Source organism: Rhamphochromis longiceps, linkage group LG14 (assembly GCF_057381845.1).
Source record: "Rhamphochromis longiceps isolate RC_006_pf linkage group LG14, R_longiceps_female_GT1.1, whole genome shotgun sequence".
NCBI lineage: Eukaryota > Metazoa > Chordata > Actinopteri > Cichliformes > Cichlidae > Rhamphochromis > Rhamphochromis longiceps.
The window spans coordinates 21,855,442-21,880,019 of NC_140570.1; the positions used below are offsets into that span (position 1 = coordinate 21,855,442).

Below are 24,578 nucleotides of genomic sequence, written 5' to 3' on the forward strand. Positions count from 1 at the left end.
CGTGAACTCAACACAACACGTGAAAACGCGCTTGGCCGCGCCCCTTCATAGTAGGGCGGGGAGAAGCTGCTGTTTGGTGTGTTGATGTCAAAAAGTTACACAAGCACGGATGAGGTTTTACAACAGGGTGGTTTCACAACTGGAAACAGGGCATCACTCCGATAGCTTCCATTCACACCAACCGGTTCTTCCTGTGATCGCGGACCTGTTCTTTACGGGATTATTATAGGCAGAGGGAGAAGAAAGAAAAAAGAGAGAAATCACTCCACGTTCAGTGCATGTCAGCGGGAAATCATTCACCAGACGCGTCCACGCCTTCTCTCTGTGGACAATAAGCGCCAAGCCGTGCGTTTCACGACCCTAACGGAGCGCCTGGTGACCTGAGCTGATCGGGGGCTCTCCAGTGTGTTAACGTGACTGTCTGGGTCGTCGCAAACAAGTAAGCCCGCTGTCGTGTGTTTGTCTGGGCCACGGTCGCCAGCAGCACAGCCACAACCACCACCGTCGCGTCTATATATATCAGTGCTCACTTTGTGGAGACTAAGGGGGGAGGCACTTGTGGCTTTTGAAGTCTTCACCTCGTGGACCAAACCTTTTCGCGATGGAGTTGGGGTCAGTGATTTTGACGATCGGGGGTTCTGTGGGATTTTTCAAGTTCGTGAACAGCGGGGTCGGAAAACTCCCCGCACCCGAGTCTGCCTGCAGGAACGTTTGGAAATGGAGAAACATCTCCACGTCGTGTGTGCACAGTATGATCACCGCGACGTGGGCAGTGCTTTGGTGAGACGTTAAGAAGTTTTTAATTCAGTGTAGATCTGCTTGGAGGAAAGGAAAATGTTGGGATTTGGTTTTGGTTTGGTTGTGCGCATAGATGGATGCGCAGGGATGGGTCCATAATGTGGTTTTAAACACGGCTGTATTTGATTTTATTTTTAATGCTGTTTGACTTCTTTAGTCACTGTTTACATAGCTTATGGTTTATTCTGCTTATCCCTATGACCCCATGTGTTAAAAGAAGCGCACTTACTGACCCAGGCATTTGGAAAAGCTTTATCTGAACCGCTGTCAATCCGTTTTTCCAGCTTTTTCCTGCACCCGCAGATGGCCGAGGATCTCATAGAGACTCATTCCGTGTTTTCTCACGTCTTGGTGTCTTTCTCAATCGGTGAGTAGTCTCCTACTTAGTTATCTCGTAGTTGTGACGCTATGTGTACGGTTTTACTGAGTGCAACCATCCTGAGGGGAAGTGTGAAATCTAATTCCTGGATGGCGCCAAAGTAGCTCCAGACTAAAGGGCTTACGTCGTTTATGTAAAACCTTTTATTTTAACGGGCAAATCCGAGCCATAGCTTGGCAGTTATCTATATTAGATTAACCAATTGGGCCCCTTTTTAACTGAATTTCATCTCAACAAATGAAAAAAAAAGTGATTTAACAGAGCTTAGCTTACTGTTCTTTATTTCTTTTAAATAAAACTAATCATGATTTGATATTTTAGTTACATTTTCATTTTTTATTATTTAGATATTTGTTTTCTTGATTTTTATCTATTTAATTCAGTTCTTTTATGTACTTTATATGCATTTTTTTTATTTCATTGATCCCTTAGTGCAGCAGATGTGGGTAGGAGTGTCAGAATGTGCATGTTCAACCTCTGGAGACATCAGTTTGAACCACTTGAGTTTTAAAAATTTCCAGTTTGGCCATATCTCCATCTTAGGAAACAGCTGTTGTTTTGCTACAGAATTAAACCACTACTGATTTTTTTTTTATGCTTGTGGTTATGAGTAAGTCAAACTTCTTCAGAGCTTCAAACAAAATAACTGTAATGCCACACATATGTTACATGTTGCCCCAGAGGTCCAGTAACAGGTGCAGCTGCTGCACGAGCTGTGCAGGTTTACCTTTTTACCCCCTTTTTTTTATATAGCACTATCACCCATAGGTTCAGACATGTAACCTTCATCCATGGCTGATTTATTACTTTTACCCTCTGCACACGTGTCTCTCGCTGGCACACCCAGTCACCGTTTTTCTTAACAGACTGAGAAGCAGATAACCATTTACCGCCACTCCAGCAGCCACTTCAGAATCACCAGATAACCCGACAAGCAGGTCTTTGGGACAGCTTCAAACCTACACTGGCTGATGAGCCACTGTGCGGCCCTGCTGTTTGTTACGCTGGTTAATTCACCTGAGTCATCTAACAGATTTGTTAGATCGTGAGCCACCTTTTTTTTAAAAACAAAAAACAAAAAAAACACGAATTTTGAGGGTCATAGGTGAGAACTGGGTAACCGGTGAGGAGGGTAAAGAGTCCATGCTGGAAATGTGACTGAAACAAATAGTATTGTTTGTATTGCTACAGTTCTGTTAGCAAATGATTAAAAAGGTTTAAAGTCAACTTTTACATGGTGGAACGTGCATGGTTTGACTCAAAGATTGCTCAAAAAGGGCAAGTCCACTTTACTTTATCTGAAAAAAATATATTCGTAAATATATTCAACAGCAATTATTGAGTTTATAAAAAATTTACTTTTTATTTTTATTTTTCTCACTTTTATCCCCCATGTGAGGGATTCCTCTGTAATGTTTGTTTACCTGCTGCACATATACTTTCAACTTTATTTAGGTTAATTTGTAAACTTGAGATATTTCTCAGTTTTTGAGATAAATAAAGTTTATATTATCAGATAATCTGAATCACACCGGACCAAATCAGAATGGTGTGGACATTAAAATGAGCATTTTTACACCCTAGAGCCTTGAAATAGTGAATAAGCTAAACCACAGGTTTAACCTGCTTTCTTTTTTACCGTTAAATTAATCAATATCATCGTAGCAGCTACCAGGATGTGTTTAAACCTAAAACTGCGTTTGACTGAATCAATTAAGCTCGGCTGAAGTTCACATACTGTGTATCAAGTAGGCTACGTTGAATTTTACCATCAGCTCTCTAAACCAGATTAGAAACTTGCAAAAATTCGATTTTCCCTGATTTCATTAAGATCTTTCAAACCAAGGTGCTCTTGCTACCCCGATTTCTTAAAATAGCAACTTTGCTCTGTTTTTACTTTTTCCTCATTAATGCTTTGAGTATTCTGGAGCAGCCTTTGGCACGTGAGCTCTCTTAACTCTGCACATTTATTGGATCTGTGCCGGGCCAGCGAGGGCTAACAGAGGATTCCCGGGATATTTGACATTCCTTCAGGAAACGCTGCTTTGGAGGGGACGAAAACGAGGAGCAGTGTTGGGATCTGAAGATCAATGAGGGCCATTATCATCGGTCCCAAGCACTGGGTGTAACCCCTGTTACAGTCATGTGACTTGACCAAGACGGCAACTGTGCAAAGAAAGTCACTTGATGTGTGCAAGCTGTCCACATCAGATACCACAGAAAGGCAGAAATGTGGAGTGATTCTGGGCCCTCAGCAGGTTTTCAGAGACTTTAGGGCAGCAGATTTGTGCGCTGTTCCTCGCTGTGTTACCACGCTGCAGACCTCACAGTAACATGACATCAGTGGTTCCCCACTTTTGTCCAGTACATAAAGCTGTCTCTGAGATAAAAAATTTAACACAATATCCTGCTTTCTCATTATACAGTGATAAGCATAATAAGATTCATGCCATATATATTTTATTTTACTTTTTAAGTACTGTTGTGCATCTCCTTCCAACTGCCTGTCAAACCTAGTTTAAATTGGGAGATTTTTTGTGTATACTTTTACTTAAAAAATGCTGTTATTCCCTGTTGTTTGAAAGTTTGTGAGCACATGTGCGTAAGTACAGTATAAAAGATGGCCGTAGCTTCTATGACTTCACCCATTCATGAAGTTCTGTTAGCCATGTTGGTGTTTTGAAACCATGACTAATAAGGGGCGGGTCTTACTGACTGTAAGTGCTGCATCCTCCCTGGCTAACCACTTGCGAGTTATTAGCCAATGAGCCTGGATGATCCTCTGCTCAGACACTTAAAATGAGCACAAGTTATAAAATGGACTTGATGTTTTATTCGGTCTGACCTGAGCCCATAAACTGCTCAGGAAAATGTTTATAGAGGTCAGGATATTGTGGAGTTTTCCCATAAACCTCTGTATGATCCCAAATCTGTATGCAGCTCTCTCGTTAGGAGTTAAGAGGATGTAGGTTTAAGGCTTCACCCATCTATGAAGGTGTTTTTCTGCCACTGGAAAAAAAAAAAAACATTTTCCCAAAACAGAGCGAAGTTGTAACTTTGAGTTAATAACTCCAAATGTCGGGTTAATTTCTCAGAAGTCAGTAAGTTGGCATTTTGAGAGAATGACCAAAAATTTGAGTTTCAGATGGAGAAATTGTTGCGTCAATCTTTTATACTTGCCGTTCAAGTACTCCGGCTCATTCCCGTGCCTATAACAACTTCAAGTGTTCAATGTTGGTGGGTTTCCTTACAGGACAGCTCTGGTCCTTCTGCAACATTTGTACTGATTTACAGGGGCTTGCAAAAGTATTCAGCCCCCTTGAACTTTCCCACATTTTGTCACAGTACAGTCACAAACATGAATCAATTTTATTGGAATTCCACGTGAAAGACCAATACAAAGTGGTGTACACGTGAGAAGTGGAACGGAAATCAGACATGATTCCAAACATTTTTTTTACAAACAAATAACTGAAAAGTGGGGTGTGCGTAAATATTCAGCCCCCTGAGTCAATCCTTTGTAGAACCACCTTTTGCTGCAATTACAGCTGCCAGTCTTTTAGGGTATGTCTCTACCAGCTTTGCCCATTCTTCTTTGCAAAACAGCTCCAGCTCAGTCAGATTAGATCGACAGCGTTTGTGAACAGCAGTTTTCAGATTCGTACTTATGAAAGTCTTTCAACAAAGTCACTGAAGTCACGTATCGGCCCTAAAATCACACCGTTTGACTGCCCCTGCTTAAGTAAGCAATTCCCCTCCTCTAATGTAAGCATGACAATCAAGCTCATTTGGAAGAATCCAGTAGAAACTCATCTTCTCTGCCTCTCTGAGCTTTGGTGATTGTTCTGTGTCAGCTTTACACTGGAGATGTGCCCATCATTTAAAAAAAACACACACACACCCTCCTTTTTTGTTTTTGTTCTTCTTTTTTTTTGTCACTCCTCTTTTTCACACCTGTGTGTCAGACAATACTGAATGAATCATTATGAAAACACAGCAAGTCATGTGTTCCGGTTGGCATGTCATGACTTTGACTGAAAATAACCTTTGAAGCTGAAAAAGCTGGTGTCTAAAAGACTACACTGGTGATCAGATAATAGCAACGTGTAAATTAAAAGCTTGATGTCAGTCTGCATGGATTATTTAATCTGTGGTGGGCTCTAATTTGTTTATGGCGAGTGGAACCCAAGCTTGACAGAAGGGTCCTGGTGTCAAATTTCCAACATAATGGAGTTAAATCCAGCCTCGATGAATGCCCCTCGCACCCCATCCGTCCCCATCCTCAAGCCTTCATTATGTTTTCAGCATTTTAAAAAGCCATCACCATGGATACGGCTAATAGCAGGCAGGGGCGCATAGCAGTGGAGGATATGAATAGGCTCTCTCTAAGAGGCATCTTGGTTGCCTTCGCTGCCGTCACGGAAGCAGACACGCTTGGATGAGCTCGAGTCTGATGTCGTCAGAGGAATCTGGTGCGTTTGGCTTGATTGATCGAGTGATTAACGAAATGCTCTCTGTGTCCACAGGTTACTTCATCTATGACTTCTTTGACATGTTGAGGAGCCAGAAGCTGAGCCAGTCCTGGGAGCTGCTCTTTCATCACATCGTGGTACGTGTTCAAAAATAAAAGACAAATGATGTCATACAGTGGGGCAAAAAAGTATTTAGTCAGCCACCGATTGTGCAAGTTCCCCCACCTAAAATGATGACAGAGGTCAGTAATTTGCACCAGAGGTACACTTCAACTGTGAGAGACAGAATGTGAAAAAAAAATCCATGAATCCACATGGTAGGATTTGTAAAGAATTTATTCGTAAATCAGGGTGGAAAATAAGTATTTGGTCAATAACAAAAATACAACTCAATACTTTGTAACCTTTGTTGGCAATAACAGAGGTCAAACGTTTACTATAGGTCTTTACCAGGTTTGCACACACAGTAGCTGGTATTTTGGCCCATTCCTCCATGCAGATCTTCTCGAGAGCAGTGATGTTTTGGGGCTGTCGCCGAGCAACACGGACTTTCAACTCCCGCCACAGATTTTCTATGGGGTTGAGGTCTGGAGACTGGCTAGGCCACTCCAGGACTTTCAAATGCTTCTTACGGAGCCACTCCTTTGTTGCCCGGGCGGTGTGTTTTGGATCATTGTCATGTTGGAAGACCCAGCCTCGTTTCATCTTCAAAGTTCTCACTGATGGAAGGAGGTTTTGGCTCAAAATCTCACGATACATGGCCCCATTCATTCTGTCCTTAACACGGATCAGTCGTCCTGTCCCCTTGGCAGAAAAACAGCCCCATAGCATGATGTTTCCACCCCCATGCTTCACAGTAGGTATGGTGTTCTTGGGATGCAACTCAGTATTCTTCTTCCTCCAAACACGACGAGTTGAGTTTATACCAAAAAGTTCTACTTTGGTTTCATCTGACCACATGACATTCTCCCAATCCTCTGCTGTATCATCCATGTGCTCTCTGGCAAACTTCAGACGGGCCTGGACATGCACTGGCTTCAGCAGCGGAACACGTCTGGCACTGCGGGATTTGATTCCCTGCCGTTGTAGTGTGTTACTGATGGTGACCTTTGTTACTTTGGTCCCAGCTCTCTGCAGGTCATTCACCAGGTCCCCCCGTGTGGTTCTGGGATCTTTGCTCACCGTTCTCATGATCATTTTGACCCCACGGGATGAGATCTTGCGTGGAGCCCCAGATCGAGGGAGATTATCAGTGGTCTTGTATGTCTTCCATTTTCTGATGATCGCTCCCACAGTTGATTTTTTCACACCAAGCTGCTTGCCTATTGTAGATTCACTCTTCCCAGTCTGGTGCAGGTCTACAATAATTTTCCTGGTGTCCTTCGAAAGCTCTTTGGTCTTGGCCATGGCGGAGTTTGGAGTCTGACTGTTTGAGGCTGTGGACAGGTGTCTTTTATACAGATGATGAGTTCAAACAGGTGCCATTCATACAGGTAACGAGTGGGGGACAGAAAAGCTTCTTACAGAAGACGTTACAGGTCTGTGAGAGCCAGAGATTTCCCTTGTTTGAGGTGACCAAATACTTATTTTCCACCCTGATTTACGAATAAATTCTTTACAAATCCTACCATGTGAATTCATGGATTTCTTTTCACATTCTGTCTCTCACAGTTGAAGTGTACCTCTGGTGCAAATTACTGACCTCTGTCATCATTTTAAGTGGGGGAACTTGCACAATCGGTGGCTGACTAAATACTTTTTTGCCCCACTGTATCTTGGCTAAAGCTGTTTCACATTATAAGAGAGGCCTCTTCCAGAGTGATCTCAGCTCAGAGTACTGGTGCACCTGCGAGAAAGACAAAATACCGGTCTTTCTTGTCAAGTAACATAGAGCGAGGACTAAAGGGATGATCATACCAGTGCGACAGCCTCCCTCCACTTCACTTCAACCTGCTTTTTTGTGAACTTTGAAGTCCTCCTGACTTCCCCCCTCACACTCACTGTTCAACCACTCATTTGTTTCTATCACATTCCTGTGAAAGCGGGGCATCTTAGTGGCATGTTGACCCCTAGCATGCTGGCATATTTTCCTGAGGGGAAGTGGAGGTCAGAGGATCTGACCCTTCCTCCGGCTTTGCTCTAAAGAGGGAAAGGAGCACTGATTATTTTCTCTCCACGCTTCTGACTGCATGACCTACATCCAGGACCATGCAGGTGTTGTGTATTGCTTTCTGTTGCCAAGCTCTTTCTCTTGTTAGTGTAAGTGTATTACTGGCAAGAGCTTTGTTGAAATTTTTATCAGGTGCAGGTTGCTGCCAGGGCTGGAGCAGATTTGTACTGTGCAGCAGTCACAATTTAAGCCTCTGTTTGGGTGTTAATAAACTGTGTGGAAGTATTTTTCTGCAGACTTTAAAAAGCAGGTCACCGGAAATTATCACGCTGATCTTCCAGTTGCATATTTGTAGATGTAAAGTATGTGTTAAAAAAACAACTCTTTGTATTTCGGAAATGCTATAAATAAATGCTATCGCTAGAAAGATACAGGAATGTTTTTGGCTCATCCGTTATGTTTTTTTTTTTTTTTAATGCAAATGATTCCAAGATAGTATATGGAAATTCCTTATACACGTCATTTCTCTGATATCTGACATGCATCATCGATCTGGTATTGTCTCCACTCTTCTGTGAGGATTTGGGTTTTTTGTTTTTCCTTTAACCAATCGCCAAAGAGCAATGAATCCGCCTGAATCAAGTGTTGTTTTAGGACAACGCCCGACATGCATCCAGGCCAGCATGCTGGTTTTGGTGGGTTTTTGAGAGTGAAGCTGAGCAAAGGAAAAACAGTCTCCGGTGTGAGGCGACACTGAGAGCACATGAAGATAAATATGGTCCCCTTTGTTAGTGCGCTTCCTTTGTTCTGCCACACAGCTTGACAGCCATGTTAAGGCCCCGTTTCAACCAATCCCATCACTTGATACTGTAGCTGACGGCTGGTCAGTAGTGTTCGCGTTGTTATTGTATTTTCCACCTCACGTTTCAGTCGAACTTTTCTTCTCCATCTTCGGTAGTTAATCCAATCCCTCATTTTAAATTTAAGAAAACTTCTTTAGTTGTGAATTATTAGTTATTTTACATGATGCCACAACAAAAGCCTGCTCAGAGGAGTTGATGGATTCAAAAGTTTTCCCTGAAATGGCACCAGAATGTCCGATCAATTACAGAAAGTGTGCATAAGCAAAAAATACAACAAATATTTGAGATTTTCTTTGTGGGTTGCTGGAAGGACACTGTCATTATCAAAGTGGTCACTGAGCACTTGACCCGGCAGGAGCAATTCTGTTTGTACTCAGTGGCTAGAGTGCAATTGTGTGTGTGTGTGTGTTTCCTAAAATTTCAAAAGCTCTAGATTAACATGCAAAAAAAAGACTTTATTAATCTCTTTTTCTTCTAACTTGCCAATGTCAAACCATGTGTGTTCTTTGAATTATTAGTAATGATGCAAACACTTGCACTTGGAGAAATACTTGCATCTAGCAAATTTGCAGTTAATTAAACTTTGGAAGGTTTACAAGAAACCACTGGTCAATCTCAGTCTGCACAGCATTAAAAAAGAAAAGTTCCCAGCAACACCATCTTTATGGCTGTGCTCATATCCAATAGTTTTGCTGGAACAGGATTTGGGGCAAAATAATACATTATTTGGTGTTTAGGTATCAGAAACTGTTCACTAAATGTGTTTGTGGACATAGTTTTAAGAGAACTTCACTGCATACAACTAAGATAACAAACATTGGAAATATTGGAATGGAGGGCTGCTATTGATTGATTTTTCTGGGGATTCTCAGTGTGCGTCTTTGTCTGGCTTTATAGGTGCCGGGTAACACTAAAAGTATTATTTTCCAGCATTATTTTGCTAATAAAACTTTGGCAAAATTGGTTTTTAGTTCTTATTCAACTCAGACATCACTGTCCTTACCACCTCACCAACCTGCAGTTCAAAGCTGCTGTTTCCGAAGGGCAGCCAATCGGAAGAAGGCTGTCATATAGAGAGGGCAGGTGTAAGGTAAAGATGGATTATTATGCAAAGATACTCTTGTGGAGTAAAACAGTGTCAAGATGGAGCTAGAAATGAGCTTTGCTAGAAATTCTCAAATGTTTTGGATTATTTGTGAGAAACGGCTCCAGCATCACTTGTCTGTAGGTGACAAAGGACTAACTGGGAGGAGATATTTGTTTTCCCTTTTTTCCTGAAAGTCTCGTCTTTTCCTCTTTCACTTCCTGGAGGTTTAGTGAATGGGTGCTTTGGCCAGGCCAGCTGGCTTCGGATTGTCATTAGAGCGTGGGAGGCCATTCACACAGCTCTCTGTGCTTCTCAGCAAACTAAATCTCTTTACACCCTTCGTTTCCCGATTGTACCATTCATCCTTTTCTGTGACGTCCTCCGCTTCATTTCAGCGTTAAGCAATCCTCCCTCAACTCTTTCGCTATATTGACATCATCTTGACTCATTTCTTTTCTACTTTTGTTGCTCTTTTCCTTGTTTCTTTCAAATGCATATGGTATACAGAAGGTTACTGTGTCAGGTGTTCACATACCAGTCACCTGAAGTCCAAGGAGTTTTCCCAGTGTGCTAAGACCTGAACCCAGTAAGACCAGCTGGCCATGCAGTCCTAGAACAGAAGGCTGCTCTCTAGTTAATCTTCAGCTCATATGGGCAGCCAGCTGATTCATATTCCCCCTGCATTTCATCTCCCCATTGCTGCAGACCTAGTGTACAATCTGGCTTTGCCTGAGCAGTGACACATGCAAACTAAAATGTGCATATGCCATGCTGCATGTAGAGCAATTGTGTGACTGGAAGACACACCCTCCCATATTGTCCACAAGTTATTGGCAAATATGGGAGGGTGTGTCTTTAGAGAAAAGTTTTGAACATGTGTTTAAAAAAGTTTATCCTTATATGTTGACTGCTGATTAATGTAGGCCATAAAATAAAATGCTCAAAACAAACCCTCTGACTAAATATTGTTGACTTTACAGGTGGAAACGCGTGTAAAAATACATTTTGAATGTCAGTTGTGGTCACACCTGTTGCTAGGTCTTGTAAATGTGAAGTGCACACTAACTTCAGTGCAGTTTTGCTGATCTGTTCTCGCGGTCCAGGAGAAATAATAAGTCAAACTCTCCATGGAAAGTTTTTTTTCCCCCTCCTCCTTATTGACTGCTATGCAGAATACAGCTTCTTATTTCGGTCTCAGAAAAATGTGGGCCCTGCCACACTCACTCGGGCCTGATGAGATCCTGTCTGCCGTAAACTCAAGCTTCCTTTGCAAAACAGGAAGGCCTGATCACTCTGACAGGAGTCGGGTGGCTTCTTCTAAGGGTCAAAGATATGTACCTACAATGGTATATTTAATGTGTGATAAAAATATTGTGCAGAGCTTTCTAGAGTAGGGCATAGTTAAATAATGTCAATTTTTTTCCCTTTGTTTGAGCTAAACTGTACCAAAGTGATCGCCTAAAGAAAACACCCACCCCTACAATGAGTATGTTTCAGCCATATTTATTCATGACTCTCGGAAACTGTGAGCACATAATTAAAAAGCAGAAGGACGCCAGCCAGACGCAGTAGGACAGACTTTTTTTTTTTTTCCATGAAGCCTGAAAGCATGTGAGTAACAGTATATATTGAATGTTCTCGTTTGAGGTTTTAATGATGATACACAGTAGAAGCACAGATAAACTCACAGCTCCTTCACAGGGGATTTTATGTTTTGCGGCATGTTTTCTTTCATAAATGTCTGTCATCCCTCTCTCATTAGGCAAAATTGAGTTATCTTCAGTGAGCCGTACCATAGCAGACACTTCTCTGAAGCAGATCAGGGCTTCACAGGTTAACTGACTGCTTCCTGACTGCTGTAGCCCTTTAAAAACCCAAATCTAAGTATAGTATTGCTGATGATGATTCTACTATTTTTCCTCCTCATCATGTATGCTCTCATTAGTCCCATGTAATACTTCGAATGCTCAAGTTGGTGTTTTAAACACAAATGCAGAATTATAGGATTGTTAATGAGGAAGCCATTAACTTCTCAGCTGCTCTGTTATTTCCAATATTGCAATAAAAAGCCCAGATCACACATACAGTGAAATATGGAGCTATTAATCATCTGTCACATTACTTCTAAAACGGGTTCACCAATAATTTATTACAACAACTCAGTAATTTGGGGGGAAACAATTAGATTAAGACATAACTATGTAATAGCTTTTACCATTTAATTACAAGGTAAAACCAAGTAATAACCCTGCTGGGTAATGTTAAACTAACTAGGGGTAATAATGTAGATTCTAATGTAACAATACCTATGAGGTAAAACCAGTTGGCAATAGTAGTATTGTAATATAATGACTCGCAAACAAAAGAGGTACTTTCTGAGCACTATTTGGAACTAAATATTTTTAGTATAATGATGTAATGATGACGATGTGTAATGCTGAAATTAAGTCAACCTTATATCCTAAAAATTGTCCTTTGTTTATTGGCTTTAACATATTTTATGTTGTTGTCATTAGTACTAGGGCACATGTCTGCCATAGTTTAGTACCTGGAAACATTTGTATTAGCTTTTGTGTAATAACCAGAAAATATATTAAACTGTTAGTTTCTTACATTCAGTTTAATCTGTTATGATAACCCTATACATTACTTGGCTAAAAACATTGTTAATACTAGGCTGTTTCTTACTTTTAGCTTATATGTAAAAGTAAGATATATGTAATTAAATAGTTTTACATGGTTACCTAGTTCTAAATTATTGCAACACTATTATTGTGTTATTATAGTGCTGTAAACAAAGTGCAGTTGGGTTCTTTTGCTTTAAAGCACACCGTTCCAATAGATTTCATGAGTAAAACTGACTCAGTAAACTCCTAAATATAGGTCAGAGAGCTGCATCAGCCTTATCTTTGGTTAAAATGACTAATGTCCTGATTATGTTGAAGTAAATAAACCAAAGAATTGGACAAATCTACACCTAGATAGTTGCTCTTGTTCTCCTAGATGTTGAAAAATCCTGGATAAAACTTCTGCTGTGTCCATTTCATTTCTATCGGTGTTCCACAAAAATCCTTTTAGCCAGGTTTTCAAATTCAGTCTGGGATAGTCTCAGTCCTTCTTGCTTCATGTTGTGCAAACATCAGATATTAATGGACCTTGTGTCAGTTTACCAGGAATGAAAACAGATATTTGTGGGAGGAGAGCTCAGCTGTCTCAAATACCCAGTGGGGAATGCCACATTTAGAGGCTTGAACATATTTTATTTGGCTGTTACTGGTGTCGGGACGCATGTTTACTGGAATGCCTTGCCTGCCGCATATCCTCTGCATCATTCGACACTGAAACCTGATTAACCTGCACATTTGTAGCTTTATCAGCTACTCCTTCCAGTATTCGTTCTAAGGAACCCTGACTCCACCGCAGAACTTAAATATTTCCTGATTGCACATGCAGAAATTTGTTGAGCCTTTACCTCCTCTGCCACTGGAAGTTTAACATCAGCTGTTTTTTAAGCGCATATGACGTGTTTTTGTTTTTGTCTTTGCTAGTAGTCGTATTTCAGCCTGAGAAATACAAAGACAACACGCTGAGAGTAAAGTAGGCCAATGAGATGGCAGAGACTGGAATGTGGGCATATATTTATTTTGGCCATGAAATATGGTTTATCCATGTGTATGTTGGTCAATTTTTTTTTTTTCTTTGGTGGGGGAACCCCGCAAATCCCCAGATTGTGTGTATATCCAGACAGGAGGGCAGACATCTGGTCTCCACATGAACCTCAGGCTCCCATGAGCAACATGGAGCAGAAAACCTCTAACTTCCTGAGTGGGCTTCTGCAAATGTGCGCTCGTTCTCCACACATTTCTGTTCTGGAGCCATACATCATATATCACACACTCTGCCTTGTTCTCCACCCCTCCATCCTTGTGTGACTGCCAAACATCTCCCCCGTCCCCACTCGTCCACCTACTCTCCGCAGCTTGTACCACCCACTCACATGGCTACATACCAATGAGATTCTCCACACTGGTAGTATAATATCTGGTTTTTGTTGAGGTTTTTTCTTTTTTCTCCACCCTCATGGTATGTCTGAAGAACTTCCTTGTCTGTTGTTTTTGAGACAGGCACAGTTTATACTCATGATGCAACAAATACAAAGTAGGAAAATAAAACAACAATTTCAGTGACCGCAGCTTCTTGTCTTGGATGACAGAGATGCTTTGGACTTTGTATTTGTTTGTTTATACAGAGCTTTTTGCCTGCTGTAGAGGCATTTGACTTTGTTTGTTATGCCTGTTGCAGTAGCATCTTATCCCACCGGGTCTCACACGTTTTACCGGTCCAGCACCAGATAGTGGCTAGTTTTTATCTGTTTATCTTGTTTACTGCTCATTTCCTGTTTCATATGTTTTGCTTAGGGCTTACTAGAGTAACTTTGCATAATTCACAGTTCGGGATAAGAATGCCTTCATGCACACCATATTGGTGATATTCCCACAGCTTTGCACCATTTATACCAGTGGGAGAGCTGACGAAAACCTCCACATCAGCGCTGGTGTAGGTGGAGAGACATTTTTCTAATGCTTTTTCAAACTGCTGCAACATCCCCTGTGTATAATCTGTGACTCTCTGAGCTCCTACACTGACATGTCACTAAAATGGAGGTAATGTCCTTGTTCCCCAACATCCGACGGAGACCTTGTTAAGTGACAGAGTGTAAAGGCTGGTACGGCTCCATGCCTCGATCATACCTTACGTGCTTGCAAGTCTGCTGGGGTCCGGGTCACATAGTTATTTTGTACACTGTCTTGCAGACAACGTCACAGATTGCTGGAAGCACATCGGCCAAATAGTCATTCCTGTTATATTTCTTTGAAGTCTACACCTAGGGTGCATAGGGTGCCTGCATAGTTGGTGCTTACTAATGTAAAGTGACAACAAAAAACACTGGCAAATTTGCTCATGCTTCTCTTACAAGAATTAGTTACCGATTCATCTGTAGTGCCTGAGAAGTTGGGGGAAAAATATTATCATTGATTCTTGGATTTTAAAATTTTTTTAAGACAAAACCATAGAGAGCACAGCAGCCAGAACAATGTGAAGCCCATCACGGTGCATCAGTCTTAAGTGTCAGTGAGGCTTTTCTGTTACAGTGGCTTCCGCCTACAGCAGGAAAGAGCACACATGCCATGCTTCCCAAAGAGGCTGGCTTTGAAAAAGCGAAATGGCGCTTGTTCTTGTTGGCATAACAACCAGGAATGCTGTTTGTAGAGGCATTCATCTATCAGTGGGTTTACAAAGGAAGGAGTAGATGTCGGTAAGCTGCAGGTCACGTCAGAAAAAGCGAGGTGGGGCACATAACAACTGTGTGTTTGTTCTCCACTAGTGCCACACCTCATAGCCTCAAACGAAAGCTTAAAAAAAAAAAAAAAAGATAGTTACTGTGGGAACACCAGAGGTTCTTGCGTGTGATTGGGTGTGGGTGGGTGTGAAAGCATGTGAGAGCACAGCGGAGGAACAACCTTATGTTTAACCTTTGTAGTAAATGCAGTTAACCATTTCATTTCCATGTCGTTAGTCTCACCTGTCCTACTGTAGTCATCGGGATTTCACCAGTGCACGCGCTAACTATAGTTCTAACTTGACAAATTGTGGGTTTCTTGAGTGGCAGAAATGTCTTTCCAACCTCAGAGCTAATTTTGGCCTCAACCTCTCATTAAGAAAGGCAACAATCATTTATCATTAAGGTGAACACAGTGATGGTCTGTATCTGATATTCCAAACTAACATGCTAGTTAAGATTTTAAAGCATTTTACCAACTAAAATCTTATGATCTTACTTTGCAAGCAGTGAACAGGACAAGAACATGAATATAACACAATGCAACACAGTAGTGACGCACATAACAAAGATTGCAGGATGGTGACAAACAGCTGAGGTGTGACACATTTGAGCATTTTCACTGTTGTTTTGAAACGCAGATGGACGCTCGTAAGGTAGCACACCCGTCACGATAAACTGAAGGTGCACTGACCCTAAAGCACGCTCCTCTTCATCGTCTTTTTACCCCACAGCCAAGAAAGACAGCTGGAGTATTGCTGTAACCCACCGGATGGCTGTCCAGTGGGCGGCGTGAACACAAGAACTCAAGAACGAGACAACTTAAAACTATAGGCGCATCCCCTAAAAATCTTATACGAGTACGAATCCTTTGTGAGACATTGTCCCAGCTTTTCTATCATGTGTGTTATTAAGATTACAGCGTTACAGGATAAAGGTGTCAGTGGGTCAGATCTGGAAGCTATGTTTATCTTTGCATCCAAAAAGGTTTATATTCTCTTTATTAACAAAACGGTCTGTTGAGCCTACACTGTCTTTAATGGAGGATTATGGATACAGCCGTGTTGTGGTACTTTAAGGATTCTTCTGTCTTATTTTACGGTTAAAGATGACCAAAACATGCACAACTGCAAATCCTATCATCAGCGCTCTTCTCAAATCCTTGGCCACTGCGGACAGAAGTTAGGTCATTGATGAGGCATGCAGTCCACTGGAAATAACCACTACCTGTCTCTGCACAGCCAGTGCCTGAAAACCTCGAGTGACCAAAGCTGTTTTCACACAGGAACGTCAGAGATGTCGGGATAATCCAAACGTTGTCCAAAGATGAGGTCGCTTGCTTTAGCCCAGCTGTCGCTCCTGGAAATGTGTGTGATTTACTGATTTTTAGGCAAGGGTGCCACCTGGGTAATGTGTGCAGGAGTTACCTATTACAGGATTACCTCTTATTATCTTTGCATACTATCCAAAGAACAGTAGACTTTGTGCTATGAAGCAAAGGGAAAATAAGTAGTAGTCAAAAAGGCTGGGACGCCATAGAGCTGCTGTGCACGTGTGAAAATAGCTCAAGCTTCACCAAAACTGACCAATCACTGAGCCCTGCTCCATAGCCTGTATTTGAAATGAGACATACCCGGCTACAAATGAAAGCCATACACACAATTTAAACTGATCACGGAGATGCACGAACAAATATTTGTGCAGTTACTCACCAGATGTTGTGCTGCTGTCAGCTGAGCAGAGTTAACACAGGTCTCATGATAACAGTTATGGGCCCCATGCCTCATTCTTGTAGACAGGCCTGCGTGAACTTTCAAACTTTGGATTGTGCACATGATTGTTAGCATGCTATGGTCCCATCGCCCCATCGCTCCACTGCTGTTGTACCTACTAACAACTTTCCAGCATCCTATGCATTGAGCTTCTTTGTAGTTTCCTCTCCATCAGCTAAGCATTTCCTGCCCTCTTCTTTAGACACACTCGGCCTATCCATTAACAGATTTTTTTTATGAGCTGTGACTATCTTATGTGCTTATATATTATATGTGTAGAGCAGTAAATAATCAATAATAGAACATGCACCTACATCCGTTTATCAGGATTATTATTATATGGCACACTGTGTTGCACAGCTGTACTGTGCTGTACTCAGACGGGTTTGTTTGATTGATGAAGCACCTCCTCAGTCTCCCATGTCTGTGATATATCTCCCACACATGCGCACACACGTAAACTGCAAACACAGCGTTGCACCTCCCTTGTTAATAACCTCCCTGCCTTCTTTAGTTATTATTCAGCGTTCAGTTTGTGCAAACGGCACGTCACCGAAACCTGAAATTCTTCTCCGACTGAGTCAGAGTACGAAGTACTGAAAGAACTGGTTTGTCACGGGAATCTTTTCACTAACTTTCGTCCCTTTTTTTTTTCTTTTTTTTTTTTAACAGGTGTTACCTCTCTTTGCAACAATGTTTGATTGAAGATTTCTGAAAAAGGAAGAAATAACTTCCTCTTTCATCAGGTTTATCCGCTCTGGTACTTCTAGTCAGTTCAGCCTGCACGGACCGATTTTCAGCACAAATATAAGTCTTTGCACATCTATCACGTGAACTTTGCCCCACTTTTGGGTTGGTCCCTTTCCTTTAAAGCTTGGGAAAACTTGGGATTAGTGACAACCTCTGTCATCTTCACTATCTCAGCGCCCAGTGTTTTCCCCCTGAAATAGGGCAGAGGTGATGGTCCCTCACCTGTCTGTCTAATTGAGCCCACAGGGAAAAGAATGCAGCAACAAACACTCGTGCTGCTTTGTTTTCATACAGGTGTGTGTAATATAGGTTCATTACTAACTTATTATAGACATGTTGTATGAGACTATTTTTCAATCAAGTTAAAAAATTTCAAGGTTATGTTTGAGCTTGGTGATTTTAGTGAAGTGGCTCCCCACGGTAAATTTAAAGCCTTTTTAGATTTTTTTTTCTTTTCTTTTATATGTTGCAATCATCTCCTGCAGATGAAGCATTAACATGTTTTTCCAAAGAATTAAACTTAAAGTTCATTCTTGACATAAAAAACTCAATTATGCCACAAAATCTTCCTCAGATAAGCTTCCTTTAACTTTTTAACCACTCCCATATATAAAACAAGCTTTTCAACCAGTATATTTTCATGTTAATATGTTTAAAAAAAAATCTTACTCTAACAGCTAAATGTGGTATGATGGGGTTTTGTTTTTTAAATTCCATTTTGCTGTGGGTTGTGCAGTTACCTGATGGGGATCATATGTGGTGTTCCTGTGCTCCTCTGTGTGAAAGATGTGCTTCAGTGTGGCAAATCCAGTTAATCCTGAATTAATTCCATCACAACAGACGCAGAGACCGGTGGTGTAGGGGGGAGTGGGATTACACAGGTTAAGCAGACTGCTCTTCTTCTTGAGTGCTTGGGAGATGACAGAGAAGGGCACTAAGGGTTATTGATGCGCTTAGCAACAGGGATAGAGCTTGGATGTGTTTTTCAGTCAAAAAAGACCCTCCACTGTGCTGTCCTTACTGTAGTAAATTAACCTGAAGGCAGTGAGTGCCCTCATCAAAGCACCAGAGGAGTTGATTCAGAGCTCTCAGTTTGATGTGGTAGCTATTCATGGAAACTCTGTTTTGTGAAGGAAGCAACAACGGCTTTCACTCACATTCAGTTGTTTGGAGGCCAAACAGGTTTTTGTAGCAGCCTTTAAAGTCGGGCATGGGGATTGACTTGCTTTTGTAACCAACCTCGTGTGGCCTCCAGAGAAGCTGCAGTTTTTGAGTTGACAATTGTCACTTAGATTTGAATTCACTGTGAGATTGTGGGTTTGCTAACTGGAGCGTGTGTGTGATGATTCGCAGGTGTCCGGTCCTCTGTTGGTACCCGTGAGAGTGTTTTCTGGTGCATGTTGTGTGTCTAAATGATAACAGTCTGGACTTTTCATTCATCCTTTTGGTTTTCAGTGGTGGAAACGGAGCGCACTGTCCTTAAGTGTAACACAGGGTTTTTGTTCTTACTAAGTTACTAATTACTAAGTTGCTTAATCCATTCATATGTTGTTGGCAACCTGTGACAAAATGTCATGACATGACACGTCACCTTGTTATTTTGAGGGGTTTGGAGTCAGCACCTGTGCTGCCACAGAGGAATGTCAGAGAAGGGTGACCGGGCCACTGCTGGGTGTGTGATCTCACCTGTGTGTGAATGTTTGGTGCTGTATGCCTTTCAAATTATGAGGCATAGGTTGGTTGCCAAATGCAGTTCCTAGTTATTACTGTCGTTATGAGCTAAAGGCAGGTAAATGGTGTGATTTGTGCTCTGAGTGTGTGTTTTGTTGTGAGTGAGGTGGAATTCAAAAATAGTCTTTTACAGTTAAAATGAAATTTAGTGAGGTAACTCCTCTGTGCTGCGGTCACAGTGTGCACTTGCTTTTAGGAGTTTAGGAGGAAATGAAACACATCCAGCAAAGAAGAAGACGTCGAACTTTACCTCTTGGCACTAATGGATCCGCTATATTGTAACATGTGCAACTCTGGGGATGGTGTGACCCTCACATGGCTTGTTGCCTAATCTACAGGAACGCGTCACATGACATTTTGCTACATTACAGTCATCACATGAAACACAACATGTTTCTCCAACAGAGCCAGCCCTGTTTGAAAGGGTCATTTTGTCACTTCACACATCACAGCACCCCGTGACCTGTAGCAGCTGTTTTCTGCTTTTCCTTAAGTCCACCTTTATTTCCAGCTTCCACTCCTAATGCATAAACAAGCCAGTTTAAGCGGTGCAGTGACTGAGTGTGAATGAAGCCTGATGAATGTGCGCGGCTCCTGTGGAGAGTTGGCCGAACGGAGTATAGACGCTCTCCTGTCATCCAGATTTTATACCTGAGACTGCTGGGAAAATGTTGCACAGCAGCTTTTTGTTTTCTTTCTTTCACAACATCCCATAATTTTTGCAGTATGACTCCTCCAGGGTTTGAGTTGTTTGAATGATGATGCTGCCACCTTGTGGCGCGTCCGTGTCAGTTACATCACAGACTTTCATAAGCACTGTGTGGGAGTGGCGGAGCTTCACGTGGTCGTTAAGTAAAATCCTGACATAAGTGGCGGTGCGTTTTCAGGGCAGAAGTTCAGATGTTCACACATCCGCCTCCTCCTGATAGGCTGAGAAGATAAGAGAAAGCGACTGCTTCAAATCTCACTGCCATGTTTTTAGATTAAGTTACAGTGCTATGATTTTTTTTTCTTTTATCATATCAGTTATCAAACTCCATTAAGCACATAGTGTCTGGTTAAACATTATCTTGTAAACTTATTCAATGATGACGAGCGTAAAAGCTTTTAAGATATGTATATGCTCTCTACACTCACTGGCACTTCCATACATGCAAATAAAAGATTAAAGGAAAGCTAACCTATAAAAATGTGTTTTCAGGAGTCATTTAAAACAAATAACAGAGTCATCAGGAAGGCTGTTCCAAAATAAGGGTGCCACAACCTCAAAAGCACGATGGCCTCTGGTTTTAATATCAACATGTGGGAGAGTCAGGAGACCCTGGTTAAAGGATCTCCTGCAAAAATGGGTGTGATGTGTGAACACTGGCTAGTTTTTGAAGTGCACCAACAAAAAAAATATTCTCCACAGCATTACACCAGCATAAAAAGTGTATATCTGGTTACTGTTGCCTTCCGATCAGCTCAGGACAGCCTGTCATTCTCCTCTGACCTGTGGGATCGACACCACACACAGAGAACTGCACTGTGTATTTGCTCTTTTTCAGCCCGGGAGATGGTCATGTGGGAAACTCCCAGCAGATCAGCAGTTTCTGAAGCAGTCAGACCAGACCGTCTCACACCAGCAACCATGCCACATTCAAACTCACAGAGACCCATTTTCGTGCTCATTCTGAGTCTCGCGTTGAACCTCACTTGATTGTGTCTAAATGCATTAAGTTGCTACCGCGTGATTTGCTGATTAGATGTTTGCATTAAAGAGCAGATGAGTATCTAATGAATCTGCTGGTGAGTGCATCACAATGAAAAAGTGATGCACTCACAGACGAGAAGAGAGTAATATTTATAATCCTAGTGGTAGTTATGGTAGAACTAGTAGTAGTGGATAATACTGTTTTTGTTTTTTCACCTGCTGTAATGTTCCTCTGTGCCGTTTTCTCTCCTTGTCTTCTTCTGTAGGTGATCACCTGCTTCGGCCTCGCTGTGGTGTCGTGCCGCTATGTGGGCTTCGCCGTGGTTGCCTTGCTGGTGGAGATAAACTCAGTGTTCCTCCACATCAGGCAGATCCTGCGCATGGCCAACATGGCCGCGAGCACGCTGTACCGCGTCAACAGCATGATCAACCTGGGCACGTACGTGGTGTTCCGTATCAACACGCTGGCCTGGATGACCCGGTGGCTGGTGCTCAACAGGGACAAGGTGCCCCTCCTGGCCTACACGCTGGGCAGCGTGGGCATGGCCATCATGACGGCCATGAACATCGTCCTCTTCTGCCGCCTGCTCAGGAGCGACTTCTTAAAGAGCAGCACCCGGGAGGCCAAGAAAGAAAAGGAGATGTAGAGAGGAGGGGGAGGAAGGTGAAGGATTCAGAGGGGCACACCACACGTTACTGTACATTAACACGCCGTGGCTGAGGTTCTGTACTGTCTGTACTGCAAGCGTTTAAATACTCATAGCTGTAAAGACAGAGAGATCTGCACCTCCCTTACATTACAGGTACAAGTACTCCAAGTGTAATCAAACAGCCTCACCTCAGACCCATCTACCAATCAGCTGCAGTTTTTCTCCCATATTTCAGTGCTTCATATAAACAAATCGAGGCCTTGTGAGACACCAAACGCCTTATTGTCACACGGCGTTTCAGCTCAATCGATCCTAAAATGTAGCTCGCGATGAGTGACAATGCACTGAGCCCCTCAAACGTCCATGTATGCAGCCAGCGGAAACAGAAACATAAATATAAAATATCTCTCTTTACTTTGGAACAATAATCTCTTATTCATATATAGACATATATCTCTATACATAGGATATATACACGTTATGCTGCTGTGAGTTTTATTTCTTCGGTGGGGGTGACGTCAGAGGTGAATGCCTTTCCCACCAAATCTCCTCAGCTAAAAACCGCCTGCTACCTCAGGGCTCACACCAGTTCTTTGCCTCTTTCCAACACTCGCAATGCTGCCGGTGATTGGCAGCAAAAAAAAAAGGAACAAAAGTAATGTCTGCTTGTTGAATAAAGAAAATCAAGCAAATGCAAATCTTTGTTTAACGAAAGAATAATGACAACTGGGAGGCAACAACGTGTGTCTGTTTTGTCCTTTTACATTTAACCCTGATGCTTAACACAGCTCGTGCCCTTCAGTTCGGCCCACGCGGCGGGATCTTCGCGTCGGCAAACCTCAGAGGAACGAGGCGAAATCTCCACTGATGGCATCACTGTCCATGAGCGGGCAGCTGCGCTTTAAACTTGAACCCTGTGAAGTGAAAGGAAAACCTAAATGATGTAGATTAGTTGAGTACACTCAATAATTAGAATAGCAATTAATATTTCAACAGTGCGCCGTGGCATGTGCGTCTGCAGTAGGAGCTTTCAGACAGGCAGGAAGTATCAGCACATTCCTACACCTCACCTCAGTGACCTCAGCTCAGCCAAGACCACCAGAGATGCTTTTACTTTGAAGGGCTTTTGTAGATCTTTGCCATCCTGCATTTAGTTTTAAAGTCGCAGATGAGCGTGACAGAAAGCAGAGAAAACCCCGAGGTGGGCGGGAACAAACTGGTCTGAGAGCTGTGAATACAGCAGACCGTTATTTACACAGCCTCACACGGCCTCTCCTTCCAGCTCAGCTCACAGCATTATAGCTCTTCTATGGCATGGAAATATAATTGATGTGATTTAGTTTTTTGCTTTTGATATTTTTGATGTTTTGCCTTTGTGTATAATCAGTGTTTGATTTGTTGTATATCTTTGTAATTTATTTGTGCTATAAAAGACGAGTTTAAGGTGACACAGTGTTCACCGAGTTTTCCTGTCGCTGACATGATTGTGTTAAGACATGTTGTTAGAGGGTGGGAGGGCATTTTTTTAGCAATTTTTTTTTCCTCCTTTCTTCACGTGCAGTTTCCTCACAGTGTGCATGCTTGAATAGGTTTATGTTCAAGCCGTGAAAAGCAGGCCTTCCAGCCCCAGTAACAATCACAGCGCACAGCAAAAAACAAAAACACTATTTGGGAGAAGACAAAAGTTTGAGTTATTGTTTTTGTTTTTAATTAATTTTCTTTTGAATGTTAAATTTGCTTTTTTAGGGCAGCTTTGTTGTTGGTAATTGAAGTTCTTTCTAACAAACAAGCTTTTACTCGTGAACCTGTTATGAATACGACTGTAATGTTATTGAAATTGTGCTTGTATGACATCATTTGTTCATCATGTTGCTGTGTGCTTTAATGAATTGTGACACGCCTTAGCAGCAAAGTCATATTAATGACCTGATGATTTTATTTTATTTTTAAAGCATTCGTAGTAGCTCTGATCACCTGTATGGCTTTGATTTCCAAATGCGACTGTCCCCAGATCTTATGAGGTCAAAAATATTAAATATTGTGATTCAATATTTGTGACTTGTCGGCATAACGAGAAAATATTTAGGCCAAGAGGCATTCTAAAGTCCACCAACTTTATCAAAACCCACAAATTATAATTACTCCATCAGTGTGCCCTTGTTTATTCATTCATGAAGTTCACTTTTTTCTTTCTTTCTGAAAGCAAAAATTATCCTGTCATCAGACTGTCGCATATAAATATAACGGTGTAAATATAACAGTTTTATTTTTTCAAGTTTTGTCAAAATTGTTTTGTAATTAAAATTGTGATATGTATGTTTATCTAACAACGCTATTTGTTTTAATGTGTCGATTAAAATAAGTGAATAAAATCAAAGGAATGAGCGTTCTGTTTTAGTTTCTCTGCAGATTTTTGGATTAGCATCGGGGTTATAAAAGAAGAAGCCAGTTCGAGGTCCAGATCTGGGGCGTCCGACTCACTATTAGTCATGGGTGACGTGACCCAGACTCAGGTGGACCCAACCAATCAAAGGTATTGTTCGTATTAAAGAAACAAAAGGTCCGCGGAGGTGACACAAATGCTTTTGGGGTCAGGAAGGACGTCCTGTCAAATAAAACATGTGACACTCATCACTGTGGTGACCTCTTAAAACTATCTTTTATTTTGAAAAACCAGAACTATTTTAACAGGGATTATTTTGTCCAAACTCCATCTTCTGCTATTATAAGTGCATTAAAATGTACAGATCACAGTGAATCTACGAAAAGCACTAAAGGTTAGATATGTTAACAAGTTTTAGAAAGAAATGCAAACAGCGTTTACTTCTTTATAGCCCAAACTAACTTTACACAGACCTACATTCATGTTGTATGTTCTTCACTTAGTCCTACAGGGGACTGGAGACCTGACCCGGTGTGCTGCTGGGATAGG

The 24,578-nt window shown here is 41.8% G+C and overlaps 1 protein-coding gene across 1 annotated transcript; it reads left to right on the forward strand.

The window, feature by feature from the left end:
- tlcd2 (TLC domain containing 2) lies at positions 1-24,023 on the forward strand. Its single transcript, XM_085379952.1, has 4 exons — positions 1-780; positions 1,083-1,165; positions 5,704-5,786; positions 21,263-24,023. Exons 1-4 carry the CDS (start codon positions 602-604, stop codon positions 21,641-21,643), a joined length of 726 nt encoding a protein of 241 aa, XP_085236078.1. The 5' UTR covers positions 1-601; the 3' UTR covers positions 21,644-24,023.
- Positions 24,024-24,578: the final 555 nt, after the last annotated feature.

Coding starts and splice junctions, on each gene's coding strand:
- tlcd2 (XM_085379952.1), top strand. CDS start 602: ATGGAGTTGGGGTCAGTGATTTTGACGATCGGGGGTTCTGTGGGATTT. Junction 781..1,082: donor GCGACGTGGGCAGTGCTTTG/GTGAGACGTTAA, acceptor CCGTTTTTCCAG/CTTTTTCCTGCACCCGCAGA. Junction 5,787..21,262: donor TGCTCTTTCATCACATCGTG/GTACGTGTTCAA, acceptor CTTCTTCTGTAG/GTGATCACCTGCTTCGGCCT.